This window comes from Nyctibius grandis, chromosome Z (genome assembly GCF_013368605.1).
Source record: "Nyctibius grandis isolate bNycGra1 chromosome Z, bNycGra1.pri, whole genome shotgun sequence".
Classification (NCBI taxonomy): domain Eukaryota; kingdom Metazoa; phylum Chordata; class Aves; order Nyctibiiformes; family Nyctibiidae; genus Nyctibius; species Nyctibius grandis.
The window spans coordinates 76,588,245-76,605,037 of NC_090695.1; the positions used below are offsets into that span (position 1 = coordinate 76,588,245).

General features: G+C 45.9%; 1 protein-coding gene across 3 annotated transcripts in view; it reads right to left on the reverse strand.

Annotated features, from left to right (window-relative positions):
* Positions 1 to 6,034: 6,034 nt before the first annotated feature.
* ECPAS (Ecm29 proteasome adaptor and scaffold) overlaps positions 6,035 to 16,793 on the reverse strand; it is a 71,508-nt gene continuing 60,749 nt past the window's right edge. For all 3 annotated transcript variants that reach the window (XM_068422445.1, XM_068422446.1, XM_068422444.1), the window contains 12 exons: positions 16,589 to 16,655; positions 15,796 to 15,887; positions 15,633 to 15,699; positions 15,204 to 15,395; positions 14,058 to 14,266; positions 13,530 to 13,573; positions 12,769 to 12,961; positions 11,994 to 12,138; positions 11,256 to 11,361; positions 11,009 to 11,097; positions 9,758 to 9,829; positions 6,035 to 8,904 (listed from right to left, as the gene is read on the reverse strand). In XM_068422445.1, the coding sequence (XP_068278546.1) occupies positions 8,765 to 8,904; positions 9,758 to 9,829; positions 11,009 to 11,097; positions 11,256 to 11,361; positions 11,994 to 12,138; positions 12,769 to 12,961; positions 13,530 to 13,573; positions 14,058 to 14,266; positions 15,204 to 15,395; positions 15,633 to 15,699; positions 15,796 to 15,887; positions 16,589 to 16,655 (1,416 nt within the window). In that variant the 3' untranslated portion in view covers positions 6,035 to 8,764. The remainder of the gene's footprint in view (positions 8,905 to 9,757; positions 9,830 to 11,008; positions 11,098 to 11,255; positions 11,362 to 11,993; positions 12,139 to 12,768; positions 12,962 to 13,529; positions 13,574 to 14,057; positions 14,267 to 15,203; positions 15,396 to 15,632; positions 15,700 to 15,795; positions 15,888 to 16,588; positions 16,656 to 16,793) is intronic.

Sequence of the window (16,793 nt, forward strand, 5' to 3'; positions counted from 1 at the left end):
AGAGTGTATCAGATTTCTTCCTTTGAGATTTATGAGGGGTTGGAAATTAAAACAGATAGCTAAGATGATAATGTCATTTGTGAACCTTGTGTTACCTCTTTTCTTTATAAAGCTTGTTTCAGAGTTAAGTGTAACAATACCTTACTTGCCGTATGCGCTGTGTGTTAGTGCTTACATGTGGTTTAACAGGGCGTGCTGGTCGAAATGTGTCGTTTTGGTATGGGTTTTGGTACTGATTCATGTCGTGATAGACTGTGCAGTTATTATTCCGATCTCTTATCTCTATGATACAATGATGGGCAGCTTTAATCGCGAATCGGTAGCTGCGCACACCGGGCGTCTTTTAACTGATTTTGATAGTATCTGCTCCTTTTTTGCCAAGCTGATCCCTGCGAAATTCGAACAGGGCATGTTGTTATTTTCGGGTGTCCTGAATGTGTTACTGGTGTGCTATGTGATTAAATGCCAGTGCAGCAACAGCGGGAGGTATAATGCTGCACCTGTAACCAGGAGAAAACACCAAATGAAATCAGCTAGTAAAGTGAAGGATGATGACTCAGAGCCTTCTAAGGCAGAGCCAGCACAGGACCCAGGTGAGGGCCCTTCTCAGTCAGAGTCAGGGCCTGACACAGAGGGGGGTTTCCTTGATCGTCTTTTTAAAGCAGACCCATCACACAAGAAAGATCCTTCTAAAGCAGAACAATCACAGGAGGACTCGGACTCGGACGTAGAGATAACCTACCACTCCTTATCCCTGAAAGAACTGCGAAGTATAAGGAAAGACTTTAGTCGTTATGACCGTGAGCCAATTATTACCTGGTTGCTCCAATGCTGGGATAATGGGGCAGATAGCATAGAATTGGATGGTAGAGAAGCCAGACAGTTGGGATCCCTGTCCAGAGATGGTGGTATTGATAAGATGCTTCCAAGAAGGTCGAACACTATCAGTCTCTGGAGGCGACTCTTGTCAGCTGTAAAGAGCAGGTATCTCTATAAAGATGATGTTATGAGCCACCTAAGCAACTGAATCACTATAGAAAAAGGTATTAACTACCTCAGAGAACTAGCTGTGCAAGAGATCATTTATAGACACCCTCAGGACATTGTAGATCCTGTAAATCCTGATGAAGTGGAATGCAACCGATCCATGTTCTGGAAGGTTGTGAAGAGTGCTCCACCGACATATACCCATACATTGTCAATATTAGTATGGGGAGAAGATGATATGGCACGTTCTACTGTGGGTAAAATGGCTAACTGTATGCGACAGTATGAAGATAGTATTTCTTCCCCACTGCAGGCCCGTGTCTTGGCTGTGGGAAGAGTGAGTAAGGAAGACAAGGACTCATTTAAACAACTGTCAGATAAACTGTCCAGGATCGAGAATAAACTTAAATCTCTACCTACACAGGCCCGCGTTGCAGCCTTTAGGAGGAAATGCCCTCCTACTGGACCGGCTCAAAGGAAACAGAACATGTCACGAGGTATCCTGTGGTTTACCCTGCGTGATTATGGGGAGGACATGAGCAGATGGCATGGACGACCTACCAGTACCCTACAGGCACGAGTATGTGAGTTGCAAGCTAAAAGAAATACCAGAGAGAATTTTCCTAGGAGGATGGCTGCTCCAGTTACCAATGAGCAGGACTCCAGTCACGGTAGATGGGCCTCAGTCAGTATTTCGGGAATAACAGGGGGATCTCAAGAGTTATCTGTATTGGAGGCCGAAGTGAGCCTAACTGAAAATGAATGGAAAAAGCACCCCATTGTGACTGGCCCAGATGCTCCGTGCATCCTTGGCATAGACTGCCTTAAGAAAGGTTATTTTAAGGACCCAAAAGGGTATAAATGGGCCTTTGGTATAGCAGCTGTAGAGACTGAGGACATTAAACAGCTGTCTACCTTGCCTGGCCTCTCAGAGGATCCTTCTGTTGTGGGGTTGCTGAAGGTTGAAGAACAACAGGTGCCAATTGCTACTACCACGGTGCACCGACGACAATATCACACCAATCGAGACTCCCTGATCCCCATTCATAAACTGATTAGACAATTAGAAAATCAAGGAGTGATTGGCAAGACTCGCTCACCCTTTAATAGTCCTATATGGCCAGTGCAAAAGTCTAATGGAGAATGGAGATTAACTGTGGACTATCGTGGCCTAAATGAAGTTACACCACCTCTGAGTGCTGCTGTGCCAGACATGCTAGAACTTCAATACGAACTGGAGTCAAAGGCAGCCAAGTGGTATGCCACCATAGACGTAGCTAATGCATTTTTCTCTATTCCCTTGGCACCAAAGTGCAGGCCACAGTTTACTTTTACCTGGAGAGGTATCCAGTACACCTGGAATCGACTGCCCCAGGGGTGGAAACACAGTCCTACTATTTGCCACGTACTGATCCAGACTGCACTAGAAAAGGGTGGAGCTCCAGAACATTTGCAATACATTGATGACATCATTGTATGGGGTGATACAGCAGCAGAAGTTTTTGACAAAGGGGAGAAAATCATCCAAATTCTTCTGCAAGCTGGTTTTGCCATAAAAAGAGGCAAGGTCAAGGGGCCTGCCCGGGAGATCCAGTTTTTAGGGATTAAATGGCAAGATGGGCGTCGCCAGATCCCGATAGAGGTGATCAACAAAATAACAGCTATGTCCGCACCAACTAACAAAAAGGAAACACAAGCCTTCTTAGGCGTTGTGGGTTTCTGGAGAATGCATATTCCAGATTACAGCCAGATTGTACCCCCTCTTTAACAAGCGACCAGAAAGAAAAATTATTTTCAGTGGGGCCCTGAACAACAACAGGCTTTTGAACAGATTAAACAAGAGATTGTGCATGCAGTAGCCCTTGGACCAGTCCGTACGGGACAAGATGTTAAAAATGTGCTCTACACTGCAGCTGGGGACAATGGTCCTACCTGGAGCCTCTGGCAGAAAGTGCCAGGGGAGACTCGAGGTCGACCCCTAGGATTTTGGAGTCGAGGATACAAGGGCTCTGAGGCCAACTACACCCCAACTGAAAAAGAGATACTGGCAGCATATGAAGGAGTTAGAGCTGCCTCAGAGGTAATCGGTGCTGAAGCACAGCTTCTCCTGGCACCCCGATTACCAGTACTAGGCTGGATGTTCAAGGGTAAGGTTCCTACTACTCATCATGCAACTGATGCTACATGGAGTAAATGGATTGGATTGCATTAATTACACAGAGGGCTCGAATAGGAAACCCTAATCGCCCAGGAATCTTAGAAGTGATCATGGACTGGCCAGAAGGCAAAGACTTTGGAATGCCACCAGAAAAGGAGGTGACACGTGCTGAAGAAGCCCCACCATATAATGAACTACCAGAGGATGAGAAGCAGTATGCCCTGTTCACCGATGGATCCTGCCGTCTTGTAGGAAAGCATCGGAAGTGGAAAGCTGCTGTATGGAGTCCCATACGACGAGTCACAGAAGCCACAGAAGGACAAGGTGAATCAAGTCAATTTGCAGAGGTAAAAGCCATCCAGCTGGCTTTAGACATTGCTGAACGAGAAAAGTGGCCAAGACTGTATCTTTATACTGACTCATGGATGGTGGCAAATGCCTTGTGGGGGTGGTTAAAGCAGTGGAAGCGAAGCAACTGGCAGCGCAAAGGTAAACCTATTTGGGCTGCTGAACTGTGGCAAGATATTGCTGCTCGGCTAGAGAAACTAGTCGTGAAGGTACGTCATGTAGATGCTCACGTACCTAAAAGTCGGGCAACTGAGGAACATCGAAACAACCAACAAGCGGATAAGGCTGCTAAGGTGTTCCAAATAGATTTGGACTGGGAACATAAAGGTGAACTATTTTTAGCTCGGTGGGCTCATGACACTTCAGGTCATCAAGGGAGAGATGCAACATACAGATGGGCTCGTGACCGAGGGGTGGACTTAACCATGGACTCTATTGCACAGGTTATCCATGATTGTGAAACATGCGCCGCAATTAAGCAAGCCAAACGGTTAAAACCTTTGTGGTATGGGGGGGCGGTGGTTGAAATATAAATATGGGGAGGCCTGGCAAATTGACTATATCACACTCCCTCAAACCCGCCAGGGTAAACGGTACGTGCTTACCATGGTGGGGGCGACCACCGGATGGCTGGAAACATACTCTGTGCCCCATGCCACGGCCCGGAACACTATTCTGGGCCTCGAAAAGCAAATCTTGTGGCGACATGGCACACCAGAGAGAACTGAGTCGGACAATGGGACTCATTTCAAAAACAGTCTCATAGGTAACTGGGCCAAAGAGCATGGCATCGAGTGGGTATATCACATCCCCTATCATGCACCAGCCTCTGGGAAAATTGAACGGTATAATGGGCTGTTAAAAACTACCCTAAAAGCAATGGGGGGTGGAACCTTTAAAAACTGGGATAAGCATCTGGCACAAGCTACCAGGCTAGTTAACACCAGAGGATCTATCAACCGAGCTGGCCCTGCTCAGTCAGACCTTTTACATACAATAGAAGGGGATAAAGTCCCTGTGGTGCATGAAAGGAATCTGCTGGGAAAAACTGTCTGGGTTCTTCCTGCTACGGGCAAAGGTAAACCCATTCGTGGGATTGCTTTTGCTCAAGGACCTGGATGTACTTGGTGGGTGATGCTGCAGGATGGTGAAGTCCGATGTGTCCCTGAAGGTGATCTAATCCTGGGTGAGAATACTTAATTCTGAACTGCATGATGTTAATTGCTGCATAATACTAACAGTGTTCATAAGTGTCTTTTAGGTTGAAGCAGTGATGATGAGACTGGAGCTAGCTGCAAGTGGCGTCCAGTAACCTCCTCGAGACTGACATCTTTAACCTGCAACCCGTGGGCACGAACTGTGACAAAGCTCATACCATCTCTCCTACCCTGGGAGACTCCTAGCCAGATGGAAACCCACAATCCTGAACTAAATGAACTTGATGAACTTTTTTGTATAGAGATGAATCATAAACTAATGTTATCTGTATATATTTTAAAATGAAAAGGTAGTGGTGATCTGAGTATGACGTGAATGGTATGGAATAAGGGGTGGAATGTCCTGGTTTGGCCTAAACCAGGCCGATTTTCCTTTCAGTGATTTTTACTTTCAGCTAGGTCCCCTCTAGGTAACTGCGCTTTCTGAAACTAACTGCATGTTTTTGCAGACAGTGTCTGCTTCCAGGACTGATAACACTCAAAGTTTGTAGTTATCGCTGAGGCACCAGTAGGGATGTTATGCAGAAAGGCTCTTGCTGTACTTGTTCTTAGAGAAACCAAGGTCACCGCTGGATTCCTCACTGCTTACGAGCGAAGAGCCGAAGGGGGGTCACAGCTGCAGCGGGGAGCGGACAGGGCAGATGACCCAAAACTGACCAACGAAGGTATTCCATCTCATACACGTCATTCTCGGTATAAAGCGGGGGGATCACGAGGGTCTCGCTCTCTTTCTGCTATGGCCGGTGTCCAAGGAGGACTCCGTCTGTTTTCCTGCTGCCCCCGATCCCGATCCGTGCATCCATGAATCCAGCTCTCGACCGTCGCTAGGCCCAGCCTGGGCCTTCCCGGAGCCTGCCCTGCAGTGCCGGTGGGGACGTGGCTGCCTTCAGGGGAGCTCGATCTTGGTTTTGTATATGTATTTGTATTTATTTGATTATTTCTATTATTATTATTATTCTCTTTTTCATTATTATGGTTTATTAAAACAGTTTTAATTTTCCAACCCGGAAGTCTCTCTCCCTTTTCCCTTTTCCCTTTCCCTTTGCGGGGAGCGGGGAAGGGTTAACAGAGAGCATCTACCACAGGTTTAATAGCCAGCCCAGCTTTAAACCATGACAGTCTCTATCTGGATGTTGTCATTTGTAACAGCCACCTTCAGGCCAAGCAGCTGAGGCCGCAGACCCAAGTGCCACAGGGTTAGACAGTGGCCTGAGGGCAGCTCAGCGCAGAGCAGAATGCAATGGTGCAGTCCAAGTTTGGAACACAGGAATACTACAAAATACTTGCAGTGGGAGGAAAAAAACCACCACCAGTCACTTCGAAGCACAGGTCATGCAGCTTTTTATTTAATTTTTACCTTTTTGGTAAGCAGGAGGGTTTTCTTTCAGTCAGACCATTCACATACTTCGACAGTACAGATTGCAGTGAATTTGATGGAGATCTTGCAACATTAGAAAACTTTTCTCAATATACATCCATTTCAGCAACAGCTTGTAGGTCAGAACGTGAGTGCTTAGAGTCAAGTCTGGGCACTGCACTCCAGGTATACAAAGCATTGCAGCAGCACAAGAAATGCCCGCACTGGGCAAAGTACAGTGTGTTTTACATAGTGCAATCACTTTTAGAGGAAAAACTCTAGGAAGGCCACCTATTTATTTATTTATTTTTAATCCCGTCAAGTTTACAAATGTGAGGGGGGTAGAAATCAAACCTCTGACTGAATTAGCTTTTGTACAGGTAGGTTTGGTGTATAGGCACGTGCTTTAGAGAGGAGCTCTGAATCTGTTCTGTAACCACGAGAAAGACATATTGCTTTGTGATTCAGAAAGTGTGATACCGTCTCTAACCTTCCTAACACTCTCAGCTGGAGTTGTTAATCCAGCTGTTTGCAGAGTTCCTAGAATACGCTCTTCCCTCTAGTGTAAATCCCCAATAGAGAAATTCAGCTTGCTATTGACAATGATTACAGTTATTCTACTTACGGTCTCATTTGACCATGTTAAGCATTGCCCCTGAATACTCCAGTCCACAGTGAAAACTCACATTACCAGAGACATGGAGGCTCTTGCTTTTCTGTTACTGTCACTCACCAAGACGAAAAAAAAACCCAAGTCAGACAATGAACTGCTACAGCAAAGCATCACTGGTAACTATTCATCTAATTAAAAAACAAAAAAAACCAAAACCACGAGCACTCATGACACTACATGTCATGGTCAGCAAGGTTTTAAAGATACTGATTTGCCTGGTAAAATTTTAAAATGTACACTGTGCTCAATAGTTCAAACTACACGTAAACAAAGAGCAGCTCCCTGCAACAAGGTGTAAATCAAAACGTTATATAGCACCAGCTCCCAGCACCACGGAGTTGCCCACTGACCAGTTTGAGTGTACAATGCAATAGTGCTCGCTGAGGTTTCTGCTACACGACAGCCACAGTGGGACAGCTCTGCCCATCTCTTGCTGACATTTTTCTTACCAGGTGTGCAAGAATTAACATTCCTCCCTTCCCACGGAGAGCAAGTTAGACAATGAGATGGTTACAGTACCAGAAAACACTGAATGGGAAATGGCACCTGAGGGAAAAGTAGGTACTGCATACCTGATTCTGAATAAATGGGCATGGAGGGAAGGTGACATTAGCTGAGCCATCCTCTCCCTAACAGGTCAGATCTGAAAGGAGCTGCAGACTGTAAGAAAAGAAACAAGCCTTCCTATGCTGAAAGCCATGGACATGATATTGCCCACACTAATGATTTTGTTCCACCATCAGCAAAGCATTTATCCCCAAAAAGCTGTACACGTACTGGTCAGATTACGGTGCAGTGCCAACTTTACACTATTAAAAGTCTGTTGCTATAGTGGTCAGGTTTGTCTTTTATCTGGGGGCGGGGACAAAAAAAAGGAGACAGGCAGCACGGCCACATCATCGTATAGCAATTTTACTCCACATTAATGCAGATATAATCTTTCTTCTTAAACGCAAATTAAAAAGTATTTCCTAGAAACCAGCATGACTTGGGCTGCTGAGAAATGACAGATAATTCAGTTTCTTACAAATATTGACAAGTCTAAATCATTACAGGTTCCCAAAGCAAGAACAGGGTTATGAACAGGAAGGGAATAAACCATTACCACTATTAAAAAAACATGTCATTGCAAACTTTGAACACTCTTCAAAAACATATCTAGAAAAGATTGTTTTCCTATTTTTTTTTCCTGCAGCTGAGGAGTGTCCATGCAAAACAATTTTGAGAAGAGCAGTGTTCCACCCGGGCACCAACTAGGCCCAACTTTGTCCCACACAGCTCAGTAAAGTGCTCTCTTGTGCATCCTTTGAGGAAAAAAGTACTCATTTAAAGTTTGGGAGGCCGAGGTTGCTAGCTGGGGAAGGCATAGTCTCGGTCAATCCATGTTGAGGTCAGAGAAGGAGCAAGGAGTAAAGTTAACAGTACTCTGCCTTTCGTAACTCACAGACAACAGGCTGCGAGGGAGGAGCAAGCAGGAGAAGCAGAGGTGTGTGTCAGATGAAATCCTGCCCCTGGAAGCCACAGGAGCTCAGCATAGGCTTCATCGGGCGAAGCATGTCATGCTTTATAGGTAACAAACACTAGCTCTACTGCAGAGTCCCCAAGATTGACTGATTAGACACCAGGTGACAGATCTCCACACACGACATAAGTGAAAATCAAATATGCTTTTCACTTCCTGTACTGGTGGTTTTTCAACAATTCCTTTGAAGGATAAAGGGGATCTGAGTAACATTCTTTTGCCGATTTAAAGAAAAAAAAGCATCCTGCCCTCAACATTTTTTATGTTGCATGCTTATAAACATTCTAGGGCAGATTGTTACGAGGTATTTACTGATAAAACAACTAACCATGAGCTTAAAAGAGTAAAAATAACATTAACGGGGAAAAGAATTTAAGGCATTTTTTTATTTTGGCCAGGAATGATGCATGCTACAGAGTAATCTTCATTTTCCCACTTGGTTTTCAGACCACTGCACTTTGTTTTTGTTTTACATGGCACTTTGTAGTTTGTGTTTCACAACTTAGTCAAGATTTTCAAGTGTTTTCTTCAATACAAATGCTTTCTCTTGTAACTCTGGTCTGCTATCTGACGCCATCGTAGACAACGAACGAATGAGGTGCTCTCTGCTTTCTGGGGTCAGGCTTTCCCACTGTCGAGCTTCTGTGTAGATAAAGACAGACAGACACTGGACATGAATACCACAATGCCAAAATAAACCAGCAGGCCATCTCCATGCCCGGACAGGCTGAAAGAGTGACTGCTCCCACATTTCCCTTGCAGTCTGTACTGCTCTTCCAGGAGAAGGCTACTGAGGAGGCAAATTCAGCAGGACACGCAGGTGCGTGTGCTGCCTCCCGCTCAGGGAGTCATGCCCATTTAGACCTGGCTTGATTGTTTAAGCCTGCAATGTGTGAAAACAAGGGCCTGAAGAACCAAATGTTTCCCACTTCACAATTGCTTCATGTATTGTAAGAAGATTTTTGCTAGAATAAAGGAAACACAAAGTGCATAACAGAAATCCAAGGGAAACTTCTGCTACAGAACAACTGCAAACACATGTGACCTTGAGACCTAAGTAGGCTCATTCTCTGAAGTGAATTCTGCAAGGCTTAAATCCTAAATTAACAGTGAGGAACTAAACTTGGCACTGAAATGGTAAAAAATACTCTTCTGCACACACGGGAGCTCTCCCCTCCATGGAGCTTGCACGTAATGCAGAATCTGACTACACACTCTGTCCTGTGTGCCCTCCCTGAGACCCTCCTTGCTGGACATTTTCCTCACCCAAGGAGGATCCAACAGTACTTTAGACCTTGACTTTATCCACAGTTACTTCAAGCCCTCTCCAAGTTTCCCAAGTCACCAAGCACAGAACTCCAAGTCCCAACTGCCCCAAAATCACACAGTGCTGCAAGCAGAAGGTAATGCCATCTCTCCAGGGTTCCAGGCCACACAGCCAAGTGCCTTCTTTACCAAACTGTGGCTCTCCCAGGTAGCAAGTAAAAAGTCTCACCTTGCAGTTTAGTGAGCAGGAGCTGTATCACAGACAAAGCTTCTGTTCTTATGGACGTGTAGCTTTTGTTTTCTAAGGGATTTAAAAAACAAACAAGAAAATCCACAAGCACATTGAGAACCACAGGCACGCTAACTCTACAAAGAGCAGTCACCACTGTGGTCTCCAGACCATCAGCACAGCTCACTGAGCTCATTTGTGCTGGCAGCTTGCAGTGCTCCCCAATTAGACACATCTGAACGGCAGGAAGTGACCAACTAGAGGCTGGCAAGTCGACTGAACCTTGTGCATCGCCTCTGCTATAACCACAGCACTGGTGTTCCTTACGCGTGTTGAAAGGGAACAACGCTGGCACAGCTGCAACGTGATCACAGACGACTTCTGTGCATAACGGACTGTTGTTTCGGTGAGTCGTAATGGCTATAAACCACCCCAATTTTAATAAGTAGCATTAGGTTAGGGTACATAAACCCTACACCATCAAGCACAAGCTTGTCACAGAAAGTTACTTGTCTCCTGGGCTAAAGTCTTGTTAAAGTCTCATTCCCAGAGAGCTGACAGCTAAAGGAAACTTTCCCCAAAGGGGTCTCTGGATTGGTAGCTAGCTCTGAAGTAGGTGCTGCCTTTAGGCATACCAGAAACAAGAGCCACATGAGGGTAGCTGGGGCACTGTTACAGTCACAGGATAAGGGGAACACTACCAAAGTAACAAACAGCCCCACGACTGTTCACATTACATAGGTAGCACTTATATCCCCATGGGTGCTCTGCTCAGGGAGAGCACAAACTGCCTCAAAGCCTTGGAGCTTCATGCACTGGCTGTCTGAGAAAGTTATGGGTCTCTCCAATGCATATGTATCCAAGAAGTCTGAACTGTGGAGGAGAAAAACTTGTGTTTCATTAAATCAGCAATAGCTTGATTAGGTGGGGTCCATCTTCTGCATGGAGACAATTACCTTTCCGATTTGCACTCCTGAGAGGTTGCACAGGGTCCGCTGTCTGCCTCTCCTTCCCCTTTCAAAGCTCTCTTGCATGAGAGGAATTTAATTCTATGTGCACAGCACCCTGCATAGTAGTGACCTGAACAGCTGCTGAACATCAGAATTATCACAGTGCATTGCAAGGATGGGCACAATGTTCTCTCTGACAGCTTATGCTTATTCTGCGCTTCTTCTACCAGCCAACCCCCAGAGGAGGGGTGTACTAACAGGCAATTCATCGTCAACCACAAACTGGGATAAGTCTATTTACCTAAAGAATGGGTGATAGACGAACAGGTTTCCAACAGTATTTCTCTCAAAGCCACGGGGTCTGAGTGCTCCTTGTCAAACAGCATTAGCCTGTCAAATGTAAAAACACTGTCAGACACCCTGCATCACTGGGACAGAAGTCTGCTCGACTTCTCTGAGAATTCCCCTGTCATCCTCAATTTCATTAACATTTTGAAGCAACAAAGAAAAGAAACATCATTGAAGCAGACTGCAGAAAGGAGAATTACCCTTGAAAGTAGGCATTCATGGCCTGTAGCACTCCAAGCTGCACTTTCCATGTGCTGAGTTTCAGACGGTCACACATTAACTTGCAGAACTCCTGGCGATAGCAACCTGCAGAAAAATAAGGATGTCATTGTGTTACTGTGGGGAAAGGCAGAAGGAAACAGTTCCTGCTCTGTTGCCCAGGTGTTCCTTGTGCTCCTCTCCAAATGACATCAAGCTGGTCACTGCGTATGACCAAGTCAACATCCTGTAACAAGTGACCCTGAAAATCTTCACCACATCAACACTCCGATTAACAAACACTGGAAGATAAACAGCTGCATTACACATTCTGGCATGCTAATAAAAGCAACCTTTTTTTTTTTTCAGATATACCCACTGCCTCCACCTTGTACCAGCTTTAATGCAAACATAAATGTTAGCAGCAGAACTAGGCTGCTTTTGATAAGGCAAGCCACCTCACGCATGCTGCATGTCTCCACAAACTCAGTACAGTTTGGTGAAGTTAATTTAAGACAACAGTAAAGGAATTTCCCCAAGGATGGGCTACTCTGTGGGAAAGCTGTTGGGGCAGCTTTCTCACTGAGCAACTTGCAAGCTGCAGGCAGCGAGATCCTGCACCTCAAAAGCCTCCCCACTCCCCACATGATCTCCAGGTCCCTCCCTCCTCCCTCTTTTCATTTTAAGGGGAAACAGTTTGAGCAGAGCAAGTTCGCTCTGCACACCGTTAGCTGACTTACGCTGTGTCTCTGGGCTCCTCGGCCAGGCTTTGCCCAGGGTCTCGAAGGCACAGATCAGGGACTCCATCTGCACCTCTTTCTCCCTCATGTCCTCGTCCTCTTCATCATGCTTTGGTAAACCCGTGCCCATGCTCTCAAGAGAGTTCTGCGGAGGCCATGGGGGGAAGGTGTGATCGACAGAGGGATGAGGGCAGGCTAGCCACACACTTCAGTGCAATTCAGTCTTCCCTTGCAGTTTGTGCACACCAGTCTTTGTACCCAGTCAGTGCCTCCATACAGATGGAGCACAGGTCCCCCAGGCCACCCGTAGCTCTGGCGCTACGAGCAACCTGCAGAAGTGCACAGCAGGCTCTGTGGCCTTGCATCCAAACATCTCCCTCTGCTATACAAGTCCCACTTGCAGAGCTGCACAGCACTGCAGATACTGAACAGAAGCATTCTACACAGCTTCCTAGGAGTCTCTTGCTGCCTGTGGAACAGCCAGGAATTAACTTTTAATGCTGTACAGGGGCAGTGCTGGACACCACAGGAAGGACTATGTCTAGACAACAGTTGGGCTAATTCAGAATTTGGGCAGTGCAGGTACAAACCCTCCAGGGCTCACCCACAGTCTGCTACTCAGCCCCACCAAGGATCTGGCTGAGTGTGGGGTGTTCCTCACATCAGCAGCATTCTGGGCAGAAGCCTGGTGTGTACGTTAACAGCATCAGCCGGACTGTCACCACTTGGGTGTTTTGCTTTGAAAGAGGGAAAACTGAAGAAGCTGAACTGTCACCTTCTTTATCATGGGAAAGACGATATCTGCCATCTCCTGGAACCTGTCTTCCTTTGTTGCCTGCAGTACCCCAGCTGCACAGCGCAGTGCCACCATCTTGTACTTTAGGTTCTCTTTCCGACATTCTTTCAGAACAGCCTGGACAATATCACTGACGGTGGGCTGGCCGGGCACTGATTCCTGCAGCTCTGCACTGAAACACAAGGCACACAGAAACTATCAGATGCACATCAATCCCTTTCCAAACACCGCCCTTCCCACAGGTAGGAAGCAACTCCTGTGTTCAGGCACAGGGTTGCCTACCAACAGCTGTAACTCAAGTTACACTCTGGTGCTCTTCTTCGCTCTTACCCTGTCTGTTCTCCCTGTTTTTCTTTCCTCATATGCTTCCAGTGCATTCTCCTCCCTCACTCTTCTTCTGCTTCTTCCTCTCTTTTCCTCTTTAAGGTGTCCATCCTTTCCCTTAGTCTCTTCTTTCTTCTTAGCAATTCTGGCCTCTCAACATCCTTTTCCTTGCCCTAAATCAACCACTTATCTCTGCAGGTCCCTCTGAAGCATCACTTATCCCTCCCAGCTCTCACCAGTGACCCACACATTGACAAAAAGAGTGGAGAGAGACTCCTCACATGCTGATGGGAGATCAGGATGGTGTTCACAACTTTCTAGAGTCTCCTTAGCACCAGACAGGCAACACCACTGTGCAACAACCTCCTTTTTGAGATCCCAGATACTGAGGGTACCACCTCTTTCAGGACACTTACTTGCATGCAGAGACGACACTGGCAATGGCCTTTAACAGCTCCTCCTGCAACGAGTAAAATAGATACCACTGAGAAATGCTACACAGCCAAATGGCACAGTCCTGCTGCACAGGGGAAACCTACTCTGCTCCAAGAGGCAGTGGGGGAATATACCTATGACATGAGCCTAGAGAAGCAATGTCTGGCTTCTGCCACTTCTGTAGAGGCTGCAGAGGACATGGCTTTCCATCTGCCCTCAACTGGCAGTGGAAAGGGGCCTTGCAGTACCTCTGAGCACAAGCTAGTACCTCTCGACGCTAGAATACAGTGAAGTGGAAGTAGTCTAAGTGGGAACCCAACTCCTAAAGCAATATGAACTCCACCTACTTATCTTCCCTGTCATTTCTGTATCTGCTAAATGCAGGGCGAAAGGCAGGTTCCTTAAGCCAGAGTTTGTCCACGCGCTGCTCTGCAGCACAGAACATTGCATTTCCTGGCTTGAGGGTTGCGTGCTTACAGCAATCCACGAGGTGCCAGTTTCTTTTTTACCTTCCCAGTCCAGGTTCTCCCTGGCAGGCCTGGCAGCAGTGCAGAGAGCACTATTCCCAGATGTGGTGGTACAAGGGAACCTGTCTGTTTGGCAATTGACGCCATGGCAGCTGCCCCCTGGGCTTTCATCTTCCAGGACTGGGACTGCAGAGCCTTCTGGGTAACGGTTATCAACTCCTGCATGTACAGTCTGATGCCACCCTGAGTACCTGTGTGTCAAACAAAGGAAAACTGTAATTTTGGCACAAAAGAAACAAAAATCTGATCTTATTAAAAAAAAAAGAAAAAAAAGCAGGTAGATATTTATCTTTTTTTTTTTTTTGGCCATGAAACATATCAGCAAGGCCTAATTCAGGCAAAGGGGTAAATAATTTCTCCCAGGCTGACTGAAGATGAGTTCTGTTTTCTAGGTGCTTCCAAATAAAATCTTTAGCATATATCTAGACAAAGAGTTCATCTCAGTCCTTCTATATGGCAGACACTAGATATTGTATTAGCCTGCTTCTAAATAATATAACTTTTTTTTTTTCACAAGAACAGGTCACTGGATAATCTTTTTGCAGCTCCTTTCCTAAACTCCAGAAAAGTAATCTGGTGACTGAGGGACCAGATCCGAAATCAGATCAGGGAAGGAGCCAGCAAAACCATTTCTCCATGCATCCATATCTTCCTCTACAGACAGAAAGCATGGCAAAAGAGCCATTCTATAGTGTAGATGCATTCATTGAAGTTAAAACCACAGGCACCACCAGATAAATCTCCAACTTGAGACACAGGCCAAAGTCCTCTTTAACTTCAGAGTGTGCAGCAGCCCTCAGAGGCTGGCATTGAAATTTCCAAGGATGTCCAGCTATCTGTGCCATGATCAGCACCATATTACAGTGGCATTCAGTGCCTCATAATCTGAAAATACTTCTCTTGACTATGTCTGTGTACCCTCAGCGATCAACACCTCTGTAATTATTTTAAATAGCCACAGAGAAGCTAACCTGCTGAAACTCATCTTTAGCAAGGAAGAAAATGGAAACAAGCTTCCCAAATCTCTTACCATGAGAGGTCTGTATTTCCAGAATGGATTTCCAGAAACCATGGTATTTCTTGCCCCGTGCTTCCCAGAAAGCTTTTATCACTCTTAATGCAACTTACCAGGTACATTTTCCTGCCAAACTTCAGTCCACAGAGTAGAATTCTCTTTCTCTCCTTTCTCTTCATTGGGAACCTCATGCATGCCAAGAAAAGCCAACGGCAGCACATGTTTGGCATGGTTCTTCACTACATCTGGACTGTAGCGTCCCATAGCGTGCACAGTTAAAGCACAGCCTGTTCTGTAAACTGGCTCTGAAGGAGTAAAACAATCACGTTATGAACAGGGAAGCAGGATTTTCCTTTATAACACCGTGGTCTGCCTCTTGGGAAGCAGAGGAATGCACAGCATTGTATAACAATGCATGGGAATTATTCAGCCAGTGAAACCAAGCATCACGATATAGAAATGTTTCTTTACCAGCTTTTGCTATGACCAGGAACTTTTTCTGCACTGTATTCTGTAACTGAACACCCCCAAAAGCAACATACCTTCCTTCTCCATGTACCAGCTGCTGAGTTTGTGCAGCAGCTTCTCAGTGCTACTGTCTCGGGAAGTCTGTAACAGGGAAGAGACTCAATCACTCAAACACTTAAAAAAAAAAACAATGAAAAAGCAAAATAAAACCCAAAACCATCTCAAGCCCCAACTCACCCGGACTAGATGCCCCATAGCAAAGGCAAAAGACTTCTGTACCACACTGTTACGATCAGTCAGGCCACTCAGTAGAGCACTCATAACTTTGCCTGTTGGAAAAGACTTCGCTTTATCAGAAGCATCACCGTTTTACTGCTGTGGCAAGAATTACAACAGCCTGCATTTCATTAGATTGTCTGAATTTATGCATTTTTACTCATCGCACATTTGTGGGGTTATAGGTCTGTTCGGTCCTTATGTTTAAACCAGTGCACAGAACACCACAGCAAGGCTTAGCAGAAGCTGGTGTTATGCCAGCCTCAGCCTGCACACCTTGACCGATAACGTTCCTGTGACGCGAGCACCCCAGCTGATCACGCTTTCAGTTTTATTTCTATTTTGCAACAGGAAGGTGACCTTCTTTGTACTATCAGATCACAATAAATTGGGTCCTCCCATAGTTCAGGCTGAAGGAACAAATGCTTATTGACAGCACTTCACTAACACAGGCATTGTCAGTCTGCTCCAAGAAAGTCTAGAGATACTGCTGCCTGTTCCTGCTGGGTGCCAGTGAATTCCCTCAACTCCTTCCTCTGCCTCTTCCTCTTTGCTGAGGGATTTAACATCCCCAGGACCTGCTCCCAGCATGCCAGTTTCATACGCACAAGGCAACTTCAAACAGCTCTCTGAGGAAAATACACGTGTAAAGAACATTCTTGTGATAAAACCAAGGGCCAGTAGGGAGGAGATACTACTTACAGAACAGTAACAAAAAGCACCTTTAAAACCTGACACTAGAAACAAACCTTACCTGAATAAGGTGTTAGGTCCTGAGGACACTGTGTGGTTAACGACACAATTACACTGGCACAGCCTCCCTGGAAGATTGCAAGGGAAAACAAAGGTAAGATAAAACAATAATAGCCCCTGGTTATTACTGTTAATACTTGCTGTGGTGCTATATGCACTTTTATGACAAAATCTAGGCCCACCGAGCCTCTGCCCTGACAAGCCAA